Raw genomic sequence first — 16949 nt, forward strand, 5'->3', positions numbered from 1 at the left:
ACTTAATTTTGCCACCCATTAAAAATAAAACTTACCGGGAAAAAATTGTAAGAACTAGATATTCTGCAAAGCACAGTCAACTGGAGAGTTTTTGCTTGCTTTTAGGAGCTTTTAGGGCTGACTGCTGTTTTTAATATTGTATTTTATTTTATTTTTAAATGGTTCTAATCCACACTGGCACCTCGTGGTGAAGGGAGGGTAAGAAATAATATAACATATATTTAATTTAATTTCACAAAATGTATATACTGAGTCTTCAAAAAGAAAAGAAAAAACCCAAATCTCAGAGCAGTTTACAAAGAGAATGGGCATCCTCCTCTCTCTCTAGAGACAATGAAGTCAAACATTTGGAGAATCACAGCTGCTGCTGTGGCTGCAAAGACAGGCAACTTGCTCCTGCATTGTTTTTGCTGCATTAGCAGCATCAAAGTGACCTTTCCAGGGCACAAGCCTGGGTAGCGTGTATGACCAAGATGATAAGACGGATGTGGTCCAAAGGAAAGGAAAGCAATACACCTGATACCAGCTTGGCTGCAGGAGTTGCCGGGGGAGAAATACAAGATGCCACGCAACAATATTATCACCAGGATAACAATATAACCATCAGTAACAACAACAACAACAACAACAACAACAACAACAACAACAACATTAATTTTATTATTTATACGCCGCCTATCTGGCTGGGTTTCCCCAGCCACCTGTTAATCACATTCAGAAAATAATTTAAATCAATGACAAGCTTTTTAAAAAAGCTATTATTATTATTATTTTAAAAGTGGAGGCAGGGGAAACGTTCTACCCCTCTCTGCAGAGGACTAGCAGCTTGCTGGGGTTTTTGTGGGGGCAGCAGGAGCGCCCCCTTGAGGAGGGAGCGTGTCCCAGGGGCCTGCCGGGCTGCAATTGGTGACATGATGCTCTTTTCCTTCCTTCCTTCCTTCCTTCCCTCCCTCCCTCCCCCCCTCCCACCCCCTCCACTTTTAAGAGCATAGCAGGCGCTGGTCCCTTTAAGCGAAGCTGTTATGCTGGCCGAGAAAGCAGAAACCTGCCTGGAAAGCCCGGCCCAGCAATCCCTCCCTCTCCCCCCCACCACCTTCGGCCCGCCCTGCTAGCTGGTGCTTGTGACATTCAGCAAGGAGGGGATGAACCTGGAGAGAGAGATGAGCCGGCGGCGTCGGGCTGATGGAGCAGAGAGGAGCCCTCCCCACCACCAGCCAGGGCAGGGGGGCTGCTAGGGGGCTGCTGCTTGGCTGAGGAGAAGTGGGGAGCGGGGGCTGGCTGGCGTCTCCCCCCAAACCCAAGCCCCTACCACCACCTTCCTTTGAGAGGATGGAGAAGGACGGCTGCAGGAGCTGAGAGCTGCCCTCTCCCGGTCTGCTCTGCAGTCACTTCTTGGCAGCCGGGCTGGTCCTTGCCCTGCCCAGCCCATCGCAGCAGAGCATCCTTTGGGAAGAGAGAGAGAGGAGAGCCCAGGAGGACCTCCGTCCGTCTCTCAGCATCCTTTCCCTTTTGTCTCCAAAAGGAGGGGAGGAAACGCTGCTGCTGCTGCAAAGAGAAGAGGGAGGGGGAGAGAGAAGAAGGAGAAGAAAAAGACGCGAGCACCCACCCACCCCACATGTCTGCAGCTTGGGGGGTGGCGGCAGGCAGGACCCAGAAGCCCCGAGCACCCCAGCAGAAAAGGGGAGCCTGCTCTCCGTCACATTCAGACACGAAGGGGCTGAGCCAGCAATAAAAAAGAAGGGGAGAGAGCGAGGTGAGTCTGAACTAAGGTGGTGGTGGGGAATGAAGTAGGCAGCATCTTTTGATACCATCCCCTCCCTCTTCCCTGCTGAAAATCGAGCCCTTTATTATTGGGGGTGTTTCCCACCCCCCATGCATTGCTTGAACTGAGGCTGATGTTGGTGTGGCACTGAGATCAGTGGCTTTGGGGGTGTCCATGGGAAGTCCTCCCCCTCACTTATAAGGCTGGAAAAAGGAAGAGGTGGGGCAAGGAATAAGGGTGGTTTTTTTTGTTTTGCTTTTTGAAGATTATTAATTATAATAAATTTTGAAATCAAGGTGAAATCGAGGACCAGCCTGTCTGTCCTTCCTGGATAGCCCAGGTGGGGAGACTGCTCCCCCCCCCGCCACTGCCCCCCCCAATCTCTAGTGCAGCAAACTTTTTGGCATTCCTATTAGAAGGTCCTTGTGTGTTTGATGTGCGGTAGGTGGGGGGGTGAAGAGGATTTATGGCCTGAGTTGGTCTAAGAGTTGCCCTCTCTGCAGGATGCTCTTTTGGGATGCAGCCGATTTGGGCAGGCGGTTGGAGAGAAGAGAATGAGGATGGAATTCTTGGTCCTGGAAAGGGAATTCATTCTGGTAGCATCGTGAAAGCCTGAGATGAGTTTCAGGGGTGGGAATGCATTTTAATTTGCCAGATTCTCTCTCTCTTCCCATCCTGTAGTTTTGGAAGATTGTGGAAATGTGTGATTATGATGGCTGCATTAAGCTGGTTTAAAAGGTTGTTGTTGTTGTTGTTGTTGTTGTTGTTGTTGTTGTTGTTGTTATATAATACACATATAAAATATCCCACACAAACACAGAAAACAAGCAATTCTGATGCCCTAAAAATGCCTTCAGAACTTCATTTGTTTTGTTTTCAAATAATTGCCTCAACTGGAAGCCATTAAAAAGAATTTTTGACTAGAGGAATGAGGCTTGCAACTTCCAACTATTACTTCACCTGAAGGGAGGGGTGATTTCAGGGATTTCAACATTTGGATTATCTAAAGATTATCGCTACCGGACCATTTGCATGTTTTTGGAAGCCCCCACTGATCTTGGTGGAACTTGTCTTCCCAGGAAACATGCAAAGAGCCAGGCTTCACTTGTTAAATATTTCAAATGCAGAGGAAAAATTGGGAAGAGGTGTCCAAAATCCGCAGCTGCCCCTCCTCTAGGGGGCACTCTTTTGGGATCCCACGGGGTGGGGAAATTGATGAGTTTTCAGTAAAGAGCAGGCAAGATTTACAGGAAAAGGCCAATTGGCCTGTTCTTGAATAGATCCGAGATCAGATTGCAAATAAGCAGCGCATCTTAACACCATTTGCTGGCTTAACCAGAAATAAAAGAAATCTTTGAAACATGATCACATGTGGTTTGAAACCTGTGGGGGAGAGAGGGTCTTTAGGAGACCAACCCACTCCTCTCACCCTCATTCAATGGCATTTCTGCCCTTCTAAGGAACATTTAGACTAAGAAAAATGTGTGCTTGTGGTATGGATCCTTTTGGATTGAGGCGGTGGGTGGGGGGAGATCTTGATTATGTTTTATTTATCTTTTGGTGGGGGAGGGGAAGGGAAAGGACACTGGGAGAAATAGTCAGTGCCCATGGTGCTTCTGATGTCAAGGACAGTTGCCAGCCCATCCCAAAAAAGGAGGCTGCTTACTTCTCTCTGCCTCCGTACTGCACAGGAAACTGCAGTGATCAGAAATGTGGGTTAAAGAATTGCAAGGGAGCAGAGTGGGCTGAGCCCAGAGGGGGAGGGAGAAGAGGAGGGTCCTACCGGCTTTCTTCTGCCCACCCACGGCTGCACACTTCCCCAGGAAGCCGCCCAGCTCTCTGCTTATTATTACCCCTTAGGGTCCGTTTCGAAATCCAAGCTTCCACAACAGGGAGAGGAGGCCAGTTCTCGTGGCCTGCCTACCTGCAGCCAAGCTGGCAATAAGCATTTTTGATGCTCTGCCTTGAGAGATGGTGGTAAGAGAGCTGACTGTACCACCCTAGCCTGCCTTGCTTGCACACCTTCTCCGGTGCACGGTGCACCCTGTTCCTGCACTACAGCTTCTGCCATTGTGACACCTTTTCTTTCTTGCTTTGCCTCTGGATTGAGTGGCCAGCCCTGCATTCGATTCAGAGCAAGGACGGAGGCTGGCTGCTGGCGCAGGCTAGGCTTGGTTTTCTGCTGTGGCTGCAATCTATAGGAATTGTTCAACAGTTTTCCTTTGAGGCTGGTCTTGTCTCTTCTTTATCTATAAAATCTCTCTAGGGTGCTGGAGGGAACAGGAAGAGTGGTGGGAACGAAGGGCGAACATACGCTTGCAAACTCTTAGATGCAATTGCACAAAAGCCCGGCAATGGAATGATCTTTCAGGCACCTGGGTCCATTCGCACACTCAAATTGCTCTTGTGCGGCTGGGCGTTGACTGGGGCTCCTCCACTCAGTGGTTCTCAGATGCCAACCAACATCAAATCAGTACTTTAATGTGGCAGCACCAATTCTTTGGAACTCCCTGCTCATTGATATTAGGCAACTGCCTTTGCTTCATTGGTTTTGACACCTGCTAAAACCCTATTTGGTTTAGGCAAACCTACCCAGACATGTAACTTTATTGCCCACGTTTGTTTATTTTCTTAATGTCGATTTTAATCCATATATTGGTCATTTTGTTGTGTTTTCTGCTTTAAAGTCTGTTTTAATGAATATTTTATGACGTTTTCTGTAAACCACTTATAGATCTCTCCCCCCCCTCCCGCCCCACGGTTAAGCGGTATATCAATTTTGAAGAATAAAAATTTAGGTGCACCTTTGTAACACTCCGCTTCTAATACGAATGATCGCTGTGCTCCGCACCTGATGCCAGTCTTATGTCTAACAGCTCGCTTGGTCACCACACGCGACCAGGAAATGCATGCAGGTGAACGCATGGCATTTCATGCAGGCTGCCAGAGGAAGAATGGATTGCTCCGTTACTCTTCCACCAGCCCACTTGGGAGAAGCCCACAAGAAGAAGGACGTTTCCCCAAGCTTTGAATCACAGACCCTCCAAGTGTCCCTATTTTCCAGGGACGTCCCTGATTTAGAAAAGCCACCCCGGTTTCTGATTTGATCCTGGAATGTCCCACTTTTCCTTAGGATGTCCCTCTTTTCATTGGAGAAATGTTAGAGGGTATGGTAGGATGTTCCTATTTTCACTGGATAAATTTGGGAGGGTATGGAGTTAGTCTGACCCACCGAGCTGTCTGACAGCAATTCTGTATAGGGAAGGTGTTTTTTGTTTTTTTAAAATGTTTAATGTTTCATTATTTTCTTATATATTGGGGCGTCCCTATTTTCATCAGAGAAATGTTGGAGGGTCTGGAATCATTGAAATGTTTTTTAATGCCTGCTGTCTAGTTTTTGCCCTGCCCTTTGCCAGTTTGTTATCTGGAGTATGTGAAGTCAGGCCAAGATGGGTTGTGTCTGGGGAAAGGAGACATTGCCTCTGTGTCGCGGGCAATGTTTTCAAAGCGATAAGGATGGAAATCTAGGGGAAGATATGGACTTCCTTGGGACCTTTCGTAGGCCATAGCAATAGCATACTCTCTTGGTTATTTCTCTGCAAAGAAATGGCCGGAGCTCTCCTCTAGTTGGCAGAGAGGAGATTCTGATGCGTTTGGGGGGGGGGTGTCAGTGGGGGAATTGGGGACACAATGGGAGGCAGGAGACCATTTCTGTTCTGCTGCCACAGCCTAGGAGCTGGGCCCAGGAGGCAGTAGAAAGAATAATAATAGGAGGTCTATGCATTATTGAAACATGAAGTAAGTGACTGCTGGCTTTCAGATGTCTGGTGCTCCAAGGGGTGGGGGGGCGGGGTGGTGGTGGCCGTAGGAGCAAGCAGGTGTCTCTGTGCTGGGAGGAAAGATGGCCTGTAGCTCAGAGGTGCAAAACATGCAGTCTTTGCCATCTCCGGTCACAAAGACGTCGGGAACATCCAGCGAAACTGAATGCTGGACAGACAGGAGGAAGCCTTTGTCCGCACAGCACACGGTTAAACTATGAAAGTCGCTTCCACAAGGGGCAGCAATGGTCACTAACTTGGGCAGCTTTGAAGAAAAAATTGTGGAGGATAAAGCCATTAGTTTGGATCCTACCCTCCAGAGCAGGAGAAAACAAGCTCATTCAATCTTCCATATGACAGCCCTTTAGATAGTTGAAGGTGGCTCTCGTTGTTTCCTCTCAGTCTCCGCTTTTCTAAACTCATCTTATGTAGATGTACAATCCAGGGATGAAGAGCTGTCAAGAGTTAGGTCATCTCTCCAAGAACGGGAGGTGGGAACAAGAATTAACCGACAGAGCATGGAAGTACCCAACCCAAGAGACTTATTCAATACCTGGCTGTTACTGTGAAATATTAATAGCTGGCCGGAGGAGAGCACTGTTGCACTCAGGGCCTTCTTGTGGGCATCCCATGGGCATGATCCAGAAGCCAGGCTCTTCTTATGGGCTCCTGTTCTGGATTTTGTAAGAGTGTGGGTCAGTGAGACACTTCTAGCCCAACAGCTTCCTGATCCCTCCATCCCTTTTTCTGCAGTTCAGTGGCGATGGCCGAGAAGAGCCTCGACCCCGCATGCGTCTCCATCGCCCTGGAGGACACAGTGTGCAATTCCGGCTCGCAGGATGCTCCCCTCCTGACCACCCACCTGAAGAAGGTGGAGAACCACATCACGGAAGCCCAGCGGTTCTCCCACTTGCCCAAGCGCTCAGCTGTGGACATTGAGTTTGTCGACCTGTCGTATTCTGTCCGGGAAGGCTCCTGGTGGCGGAAGAGAGGTAGGATGCCCTCCTGGCACTTGTGCACACGTGTGAATCGGGGCCTGCTGCTTTTCCTCCAAGTCTCTCCTTCCATGGGCCTGCATGGCTCTGCGCGTGCAAACATCTATGCACACGCATGCACACATCTGCACGTGTGCATGCATGTGCATAGATGTGATTTGCTGGCGTCCCTCTTAAGCAGGAATATAATGGGAAGAAGCGTGTGGAGAATTGTGACTAATGTACCAAACTAAGCTACATCTGCTTCTGAGTCACAGGAACAGCCTGGCCTGCTTAGTGGCTAGTTAGGACATATTTCGTGTCTTCTCTTTCTTCCTGAATGAAAACTGGGAGGATTCAGTGTTTGCTTAAGTGATATAGGAAAGAAGACCTGCAACAAAATGTTGCAGCATGGAGTGTTCCCATTAGTTGTGCTCCATGACACTCCCTTCCATCCCCCTGTCCCATACGTCAGCCAGCATTGCATGCCCACCGAGCATGCTAAGCCCTCATTGGACTGCTGTTTTGGGGTTCCTGCCTTGAGGTCTTCTCCCTGTCCAAACTTTTTTCAAAAAGGGACAGATTTGATGAAGTGCCTTATAGTTTTATTGCGGGTTTGTTTATTTTTCCCCCAAATCTTGGTTTTTCTTTAAACCAGTTGAGCACGGGTGGTGCCATTTTTGGCTACATAAGCATCAGCACTTGCACCTGAACTTCTGAAATCGAGGGATGGGTCCTTATGTGCAATGGAAAGAGACGGGACTAGAAACGGAGGGTGGTGAAGCAGGGAGGAAATTGGCAAAAGCACAGCTGCTCACTTTTGGAACCCTCCGAGGAAGGAGATCTTTGTGAAGATTCAACAGCAATTAGAGAAATTATTCTCCCTTATAAAACCCGCTTGTCTCTTGCCCAGCTTTCTGGGAAAGGAGACAGCAACATAGGTGATGAGAGAATTTAGACACTTTGATGGATTTGCTTGATAGCTTGAATCTAAGGTCTTGCAAGCAAGCCTTACAAGACCTCAGCTATCACCTACCTGCCAACTCCAGTGTATATATTAGCTTCCATAAACAAGGTTGTTGGCAATTAAAGCTGCCATCTTGTGCACACTTAATTTGGGAATAAATCCCACTGAACTCAGTGAGACTTACTACTAAGTAAATCAAATCATAGGGTTGGACCGTAACCTACCCAGTAGCTGAAATGGCTGGTTCAATGCATAGCACTTTTCATATTGTAACCTACCCAAGGGACCTCAGGGTGAAGGGTGAGATGATGATGATAAAATCCAATGGGGTCCATCCAATGAAACCGAAGGAATGGACAGACTAAAGGAAGGCCTTCTTCTGTAGCTGTAGAATTTGCTAGCCCAAGATGTTGCGATGGCTGTCAATGTGGGATAGCTTTCTAGGAGGATTAGATAATTTTAAAGGGGAATTAGACAAATTCATGGAGGGTAATGACCAACGATGGCTGCATCACCTCTAGTATTAGAAGCACCATGCCCTCCTGTGGCACAGTGGGTCAGCACATCTGGCTATCAACTGGAAGGTTGGTGGTTCGAGCCCAGCCAGGGATTGCTGTGGGCTGGGTTCCTGCCTTGCAGGGGTTGGACTAGATGATCCTCAGGGTCCCTTCTAACTCTACAATTCTATGCTTCTATGAACAGCAACAGTTGGAGAGGGCAGTTGAACTCATATTTTGCTTATGGGCGTGCCAGAAATACTTGGTTGACCATTGTGGCCGGGGGCGGGGGGGCGGAGAGAGAATGCTCTATGAGGAACATAGGACACTGCCTATCAGACCATTGGTCCATCTACCTCAGTGTTGCCTACACTGACTGGCAGCATCTCTCCAGGCATTCAGACAAGGGTCTTTCCCATACCTGCCAGAGATGCAGGGGACTGAACCTGGCACTTTCTATGCACAAGGCAGGTGGTCTACCATTGAGCCATCACCCTTCCCCTAAATGGCCCTTTTGGTTTGATCCTGCTACAGGTCTCTTCTAATATTCTCATGCGTCCAAGTCTAAAACCTTGGAGTGCCTTGTTTTAAAAAGCTCCATTCCATGTACATTACACATTTAAGGAACCATGATGCCACTTTAAAAGCTATGGCTTTTGCCCAAAGGATCCTGGCTAGCTGTAGTCTGTTAAGGGTGCTGGGAAACCCACAAGGGTGCTGGGAAACCCACAAGCAGGACCTGAGAATCCCATCAACTGGTATTCAGAAGCCAGCAGCCTTGGAGGCAGAGCATCGCCATCCTGGCTAGTAGCCACCGATAGCCGTCTCTTCCATGAACAGGTCCCCAGCCCTTGATCCACCTGACCCCTGTTCCCACACAGGGCTCCAGTATTTTTGCACACCCCACATGGTGAGAGAGGTCCCACATCCCATGAAGTTCCAGAGGCAGGATTTCTGCCTCTGGGATGGGGACTCCCCACCTGAAGGCATGCCTTGTTCTGCTCAGTCTCCCCGAAGATCCGAGGCCTTGATGCCAGGCAAGAACATGTGATGATAGGGAGATAAATTTAGCATCTGTTTCCTGCCCCAGCCACGGGCATCTTTCCCTCTCTTTCTCCGAGCTCTCTGGGGAGGCTGATCCTGCGTAGGCGGCACCGTTGCTCCGCGCATATAAATCAGTGCTGCAGAAAGCCGGGGGAGGGAGTTATGGCAGGTGGGAGGTGGTAGCCTGCCTTAATTAGCTCCTCTTCATGGAATGCCAATCACCAGCCCCACCCACCCCAAAATCAAAGCCCCCAAAAGAAGACATTTTCTTTGGAAAGCATAAGGTCGAGAGCACGCCAGCATGGGGCAGAGCCAAAGGGTGCTGAGCTCAAGGAAGGGATCATTGGGAGCATAGGAAGCTGACTTATACGGCGTTCACACCCACACTGTACATTAAAAGCACATGATTTCTCCCAAAGAATCCTGGGAACTGTAGTTTGCCAAGGGGGGGTGGGAATCAAAGCTCCACAGAGCAAACTGTAGTTCCCAAGATTCTTTTTTGGGGGGTGGGAGGGGTGAAGCCTTGTGCTTTGAATGTATGGGGCAAATGCAACCCGAGTCAGACCATTGTTCCATCTAGCTCGGTATTGTCTACGCAAACCCGACAGCGACTTTCCAGGGTTTCAGCCATGCTGGCATCTTCTGAATGCCAAGCAGATGGTCTGCCACTGAGGATTCGTCAACACTTCTGCTTGTGCCATGCTTCAAAAGCACAGGTCCAAGCAGTTTTGTCGTTTCCCCGCTGCCCCCCCCCCAAGCCTGCTCTATAGCGCTTAATCAGAACACACAGCAATCCATGGGAAACTTGGTTGCCGTTTACTCCAATTCAACACTAAAGAGCAGGGTAGCACCACCAGGGAAGTGCCCAAAGTGAGCATGTGCGCGCGTGCACTATTCAGGAGCATGTCGCTCTAGGGAACCACCTGTTAATCCTTACCCACTAGTGCAACCTGCGTAGGTGACCCCATCAAATGGGCTTGCTATCCATGCACGGTGCCCCAACCAGGGCTTTGATCGCCCTCCTGGCTTGGCCACTCATCCAGGACTGCAGACAAAAGGACAGTAAGGAAGTTGCCCCAGTGGCTGACAACGACAGGCTGCCTTTGGCTTGGCAGGTCACAGGTTGCGCAATCCTGCACTCAGTGGTTCTTCCCCGTCCCCGTCCCCGAATGTTTATCCCTTTGCTTCAGCTTTAGGAAAGAGGGAAGGGGTGGGTTGATAGACAGCGGCCAGTTCTCTTTCTGCTGAGCCCAAAGGAGTTTTGCTCTGCCTTAAGCCAGTAAAATCCAGGTTAATCCTACTTGGGATTGACTTTGTGGAGTCCTTGAAGAAGCAGCTTCCTCCCCTGTCCCTGATAAACGCTGAGCGTCAGTTGGGTCCCCTCTCTCCACCTGGCCCGGGTCAAGATATCTGGGAGAGATTTGACCCTTTGCTGCATGCCATCCCTAACCCGAGATGGCTGGTGGGAATCATTTATGTTTTGCGTAAAAAGCTTGCCTGTGCTTGCGTTGACAGTTGTATGACCCCCCCTTGTCCATGCTGTGTTGCTTTTTAAGGCAAAGGCCATAGCTCAGCGGTAGAGCATCTGTTTTGCATGGCGAAGTTCGCAGGTTCAATCCCTGGCATCTCCAGGTTAGGGCTGGGAGAGACTCCCTGGTCTGAAACCCTGGAGAGGCGCTGCCGGTTAGTGCAGGCAATACTGAACTTGGTGGGCCAATGGGTTTGAATTGGGATGAGTTCCTGCATTCCTAGGAGAAGTCCACTGAGACTGCGCCCTGGTAGCTCAGTCAGTAGAGCAGAAGACTCTCAGTATCAGGGTCATGGGTTCGAGCCCCATGTTGGGCAAAGGATTCCTGCATTGCAGGGGGTTGGACTAGATGACCCTTGTGGTCCTTTCCAACTCTACACATTCTCCTCAAGCACTTAGGAAGCCGCCTTACCGTGTTTCCCCTATTTTTAGACGTAGTCATAATATAAGCCATAGCAGGATTTTAAGCGTTTAGGAAATATAAGCCATACCCCGAAAATAAGCCATACTCCGCGGAGCGAGACCGCTGAGTGCCCCAGCCAGCCAGTGGGACCCAGCACGCTGGCAAGAGGAGGAGACGCAGAGAAAGAAGTCACAGCAAAGAGGGATGTCTGGCAAGCGGCGTGGGCTGCCGCCGAACAGGGCCACCGAGGGGGAGGCAAGGGTGTGCGCGGATCCTCCGGGGCCCCCGCAGGCAGAGCTCAGTGTCGGACCTTGCGCTGGACTCCTGAGGGGGGGAAGGAGAGGGGGCGCGAGAGTCACACTGCTTTTCGGCGGATGCCGCTGCGCGAAGCAGCTTTCCGCGTCTCGGGAGGGAGTTGCGGGCGAAGAGGCGAACAATGTGAGGCTCGAGGTAGGCAAGACGGAGGGGTTAGGAGAACAAAAAGGCTGGGCAGCAGGCGGCTGCATGCACCGTGGCCTCGAGCGCAGGCTGGGGAAGAGGAGGCGAAGGAGGCGCGCTCAGTGGGGGTTGAGGCATGGTGGAGTGCCCCGAGCCTCTGGGAGCCGGCAGGAGGAGGAGGAGGCTTGCCGGGTCGTCACCCAGCAGCGTGCGTGGAGCGCCCCGAGCCTCTGGGATTGTTGTTGTTGCTGCTGGCTGCCGGAGGCTCGGGGTGCTCTGCGCGCGCTGCTGGATGACGACCCGGCAAGCCTCCTCCTCCTGCCGGCTCCCAGAGGCTCGGGGCACTCCAGCATGCCTCAGCCCCCACCGCACTGAGCGCGCCTCCTTCGCCTCCTCTTCCCCAGCCTGCGCTTGAGGCCGTGACGCCAGGGACGAGCGTGCACTCCTCTCGCTGCTGCTGCTGTCCGGGAGAGTGACGAAGCTGAGCGAGATTCCCCCCCCCCAGTCCCGTTCCCGGTCCCATGGGGAGGCCTGACATCACCGGGGCCGGAATATGCCCCCCGCTGCCTCTGGCTTCAGCCCCTGCACGCCTTCTCCCGGGGAGCCTTGGTGCGGCGCTTTGCAGGCGGCCCCGGCGGGAAGCCTGCAGCTACGGCGGCGAAGGCGCCTTGTGTGGAGACCCGACCTACCGGGCCATTTGCACGCGCTGCAGACGGGAGCGCATCAATTCCCGCAGGTTGCGCGTGCTCGCCCTGCCTGCTCTATCCGCAGCCCAGAACCGGCGGCTGCTGCAGTGCAGAATGCTTGGAGAGCCCAGCAGCGCCGCGGAGCAGAGAGCCTGCGAGGAGGGAGAAGGAGCAGTAAGAGAAGGAGGAGGAGGACTCCTCTGTGCTGCTTGGCGGTGGCACATTAGCAGCACGGTCATGGACACCCCGGGATAGGGGCCCTTCCTGACAGGGTGGCTGCGGCCCCTCAGCGCAAGCTGAGACCCAGTGTCGACGGGGTGCCCCCTCCCCAGCCCAGCCTGCTCCATCTGAACGTGGGGGGGGAGGGAAGGCATGGGCGTATGTGTATGTGTGTGTGCGCGCACACACATGGTCCAGCCCGCCACAAGTTGTAATACTGTATTATACAAGTACTGTAATAAAAACAGTAATAATTTTTTTTAAAAAAAGACATCCCCTGAAAATAAGACACTGTGTGTTTTTTTGAGGAAAAAAAGTTATAAGACGGTGTCTTAAAAAGGGGGAAACACGGTATATCTCGACTCAGACCATTGCTCCATCGGGCTCAGTTGGGTCTGCACTGACCAGCAGTGGCTTTCTAGGGTCTCAGGCAGGGAGAATTCCCGACCCTCCCTGGAGATGCTGAGAATTGAACCTGGGTTTTTTTTTGCATGCAAAACCGCTGAGCTTCAACCCTTCACCCGAGATTGCGATTCTGCACACTGCAGTATGCGTGCAGAACGTCTGAGTTGCACTGATGGCAGATTTCCCCAGCTCCAAGCAAAGTCTGGATTAGTGCAGAGACCCCTGGTTAAAGAGGGGGTGTTTTGTGAAAGGTTTGTGGGGTGCTCTTTCTGGGGGATCAGGCCCCATCAACCAGACCCTGGTACTTGGTTGAAAGGAAGAAGAAGGGAAAGCAAACCTTGCCTGAGCAGAAGTAGATTTGCAGCAGCTGAGCTCAAGGCAGGCGGAGGTTACTAGCAGTCAATGAACTCGAGTAACCACACTGCTCTGCGCCGCAATCGTGTCTGAGTGGCAGGCCAGCGGCATCTCTCTCATGCTGCGGGGGGGGGGGGAGTCCTTCCTATTTTTTCCCTGGGTTTTCTTGCAATCGCTCACAGATTAAAATCTACTGGTTCGTTGTTCCCCCCTCCCTCCAGTCCACCTCTCTTCCCCTTCCCCCTCTTCAAACCAACAAGAGGCATTGCCTACATTCGTGTAGCTCAGTGGTTCTGTGTCTAAGCTCTGGGGCTTAGTCCGAAGTATAGGGTTTTGCCCCAGAACCTGTTTTCAGTGTCGGGGCTCAGCTTTGCCAAGGAATGGGGGCTGGGAGGAAGGAAGAGCTTTCTTTGAGGATGTGCAGAGCGGTTTCCTTATGGCACTGCATAGCGACAAACATCTGGGGGGTTGTCAGAAAAGAGGATTTGGGGCAGGCTTTTGCCCAGGTGACAAATCTGTTTAGAAGGCTCATGGCTGCAATATATGCAGCAAGCAGTTACACACACACACACACACACACACACACACACACACACACACACACACCAAATCCAATTTCACTGATTTTTTAAATTATTATTATCTGTTTTTCACCTCTACGTTCTCAGCATATGAGAATGGTTTGGGTGGAAATTTTCCCAGCTTGTTTTTGCAGGGTTACTGTGCTAGGATCACTTCAGAAGTCAATATTAACAAGGCAGAGAAAGAGGTTTTAGAATGCAGGGGATATGATCTGCAAAAGAGAGATCAGATTAGGTGGATTATAAATCTGCCATCCCCCTAACCTACTGGACTTTCCTAGCAAAATGCTGACAGGGATATTTGTGCTCAAATGCTTCTTCCTCCCTGTTAGGTGGCATGACTTCTCACTGAGTACAGCTCCTTGTGGCCAACCCACCGCTGAGACAGTTTCTCATTGAAAGGTATTCATGTTCAGCTGTTAAAATTCCAGATACCATTTCAAACATGGAACAGGCTCTGGCAAGGAAAGCTTTCTAGTCTAAGACATCCCTTTCCAGTCTGGTTCCCTGCAACAAGCTTTACTCACCCCAGGTGACCAGTTGGGTGACTGTTATGAAAACAAGAAAATATTTGGGATTGTAGCCCTGATAATGTTTCCTTCCAGTCCTGGGTTTCAGCATTCCATACCTCAGCTGGCCTCTCTTTATAGCATTTGGGTTGTGTCACAGGTGCGATAGCGGCTACTCTAGAGTAACGACTCCTCACAACTTTGCATTTTCATGCTTTTATTAAGTGCACACTATTTACAGTGCAGAGTCAGTACTATGTACATGTTGTCAGTCTAGGTCAGAACCTCCGAATGGAGATTCGCACGTCTTTTTCCAGCAAAGTAGTCTGGGAATACTGAATCTCCGCCCCCGTCGCTTCTTGCGCAATTCCGGGACCGGCGGGAGTGGTCTTCTTGCCGCGCTTTCCTTGCTTACCCCTTCCTTTCCTAAGTGGAGCAGTGGCTCCGCTACTCTGCCTGAGCCATGCCCTCTGCTTCCTGATTCCCCGCTGGAGACATCCCCCTCCCCGCTCCCACTGGCGCTGGCAGAAGAGCTTGTGCTTAAGATGGGAGGAGGCTGTCTGTAGCTTCTGTCCCTCACAGGTTGGATGGGTGGAAACCCTAAATTTCATATTATTTTTTAATTCAGCCCTCCCATAGGGAACATCTTCTTTTCAAAATAGGTCAAAGGCAGGAAGACCATGCTTGGTATTTGCTGGAATTGGCAAACTTATTCTTTATTCCCAGTGATGCCTGTGGTTTGGGGTTCGTCTTGCAAGACAACAAAAGCGCTGGGGCAGATATTCCCAAATGTCAGGGCCGGCCTCAGCCACCAGAACAACCCAGATGGAGTCTGAGTTTGCCGTCTCTTCATTCACCTGCCTTGCAGCTGTGTACCTCATCCTGCAGCTGTGCTCTTACTCCCTCACCCCTTATACTTGGGCCCCTCTGCCTGTATCATCCTCTCTCTTTCCCCACACATCTTTCCACCTGTGCTGTTTCCCTAGGCAGCCATTTTGCCATTTGCAAGGGGTTGTGGGAAAGCACATCCGAGTTGCTAGGCAACTGTAGGGCCGCATAACACAGCCTGGACCACAGCACGCCACTGAGAGTTGGCGCACTGCAGAAAGTTGCTTCCATAGGAAATAACCTGAGCTAACTCACGGCAGTGAGCCAAGTCACATAAAGGGAGGAAAAGGCAAGAATTTCCTTCTTGTCCCCTAGCGCAGTTAGTTGGTGGCTTCCACATTACATACTTTGGTGCTGCTGATGCATTGCAATTTCCACCATCGACTGGAAGTGGAATTAAATGGCTGGTCCTGCAATACACTTAATATAGCGCTATTTTCTACAGCAGTGCTTCTGCCAAGGCCCATCTCTAATGTTTGCTCAGAAATAAGTTGCGTTCAGCAAAGTCTCCAAAGAACTTAATTAGAAGCTTCCTCCTTTCAGCTTCTGTTACCTTTATCAGCTGCCCTTCCGTGCAGGGATGGGATAAATGACTGATTGCATCTTAATGCTCCTTAATTGCCACATAATTAGTTAGTTTCTGTTCACCATTCCGGGGAGCGTTAATTTCTGATTTCCTCTCTTTTTTCACCCCTCCCCCTTTGATTGTAAAATCCTGGTATTTCATTTGTCAACTTAACTTTGCCATTGAAAGGGGTGGGGGTGGGGAGGATGACATCAGTAATTAAAGTTTCCTCCCCACAGGGAACAAGAACTGATTAATTAAGGGGCAATTGATTAATCCCCAGCCACCCTGAAAAGAAGCAATCAACAGGGCAGATGGGGCAATCAGGACATTACTACACTAGGACCTTTGAAGCCACAGTGGACATTCTGATGCTACAGTTGTGCTTTATTGAGAATTAATTGCCACAAATCAAGTTGTGGGGTTGGGGAGAAGGGAGCCACACAAGAATAACCTGAAATACAACAGACTGGCAACAACCGAGGGGCTCTATTATGGGGCGGTTGCTCCTCAGATGTGCATTTATTTATTTTTTGCATCATCCTTATGGCATGTTTGGCAAAAACCACTTGTCTGTATTTCACACATATCCCCATCTAATTCAGATTTACCCATTCCTGGTGAAATCTGACAAATAAATAAATTGTTGCTACTGGCCTGTTTGCAAGTTAAGTCTTTAAGCCCTCTGTTTGTTAATAAAAAGTCAGTAAGTTCAGGATGGCAATTCCAGACAAAATGCCAATTACCTTTATTCTGAGTAACAATGCAGTGGTTTGTACTGTTCCCTAAACCTCTGTCTTCTCAATAAGCATTCACCTCCCTGCAAAACTACCAGTTTGGATTATCGAAAGCTGCTGTATACAAATCAAACCCCTTGGTCCACCAAGCTCAATATTGTCTACACTGACTGGCAGAAGCTCTCTTAAGGCTTCAGAGTGAGTACTTCCCTGCCCTCACTGGAGATGATGCCAGGGCATTCTGCATGCTAGGCAGATGTTGTACCACTGACCTATGTCTCTCCCTCAGTTCCTTGATGCTACAGACTCTCTCTCTAGTCTAAAGGGATGACTTCTCTAGAGTGACAGCCTGCTGCTAGTCACATGTCATTAAACTTCTCCAGCAAGCAAAAAACAGAAAAAAGCTCATGCTAATTGGACACTTAAGCCCTTAGTAATGCTAAGCACGATTAACAGCTGCTCTCTGCATGTTGCTGGGTGTATACTAAGCAGGTCACTGTCGGCCATTGATCTGGTGGGTGCAAGTAGGAGTGACTTTGCGGGGCTGCAAGATGGCGTCGAGGTAAGACGTGCT

General features: G+C 50.2%; 1 protein-coding gene across 1 annotated transcript in view; it reads left to right on the top strand.

Moving 5' to 3' along the window:
• Positions 1 to 1245: 1245 nt before the first annotated feature.
• The window catches only part of ABCG4 (ATP binding cassette subfamily G member 4), a 42322-nt gene continuing 26618 nt past the window's right edge, over positions 1246 to 16949 (top strand). Inside the window, exons 1-2 of the mRNA XM_035139937.3 lie at positions 1246 to 1753; positions 6334 to 6572. Coding sequence (XP_034995828.2) covers positions 6344 to 6572 — 229 coding nt within the window. The 5' untranslated portion in view covers positions 1246 to 1753; positions 6334 to 6343. The remainder of the gene's footprint in view (positions 1754 to 6333; positions 6573 to 16949) is intronic.

The sequence above is a fragment of the Zootoca vivipara genome, chromosome 14 (genome assembly GCF_965207765.1).
Source record: "Zootoca vivipara chromosome 14, rZooViv2.hap1.1, whole genome shotgun sequence".
In the NCBI taxonomy this organism is placed as follows: Eukaryota; Metazoa; Chordata; class Lepidosauria; order Squamata; family Lacertidae; genus Zootoca; species Zootoca vivipara.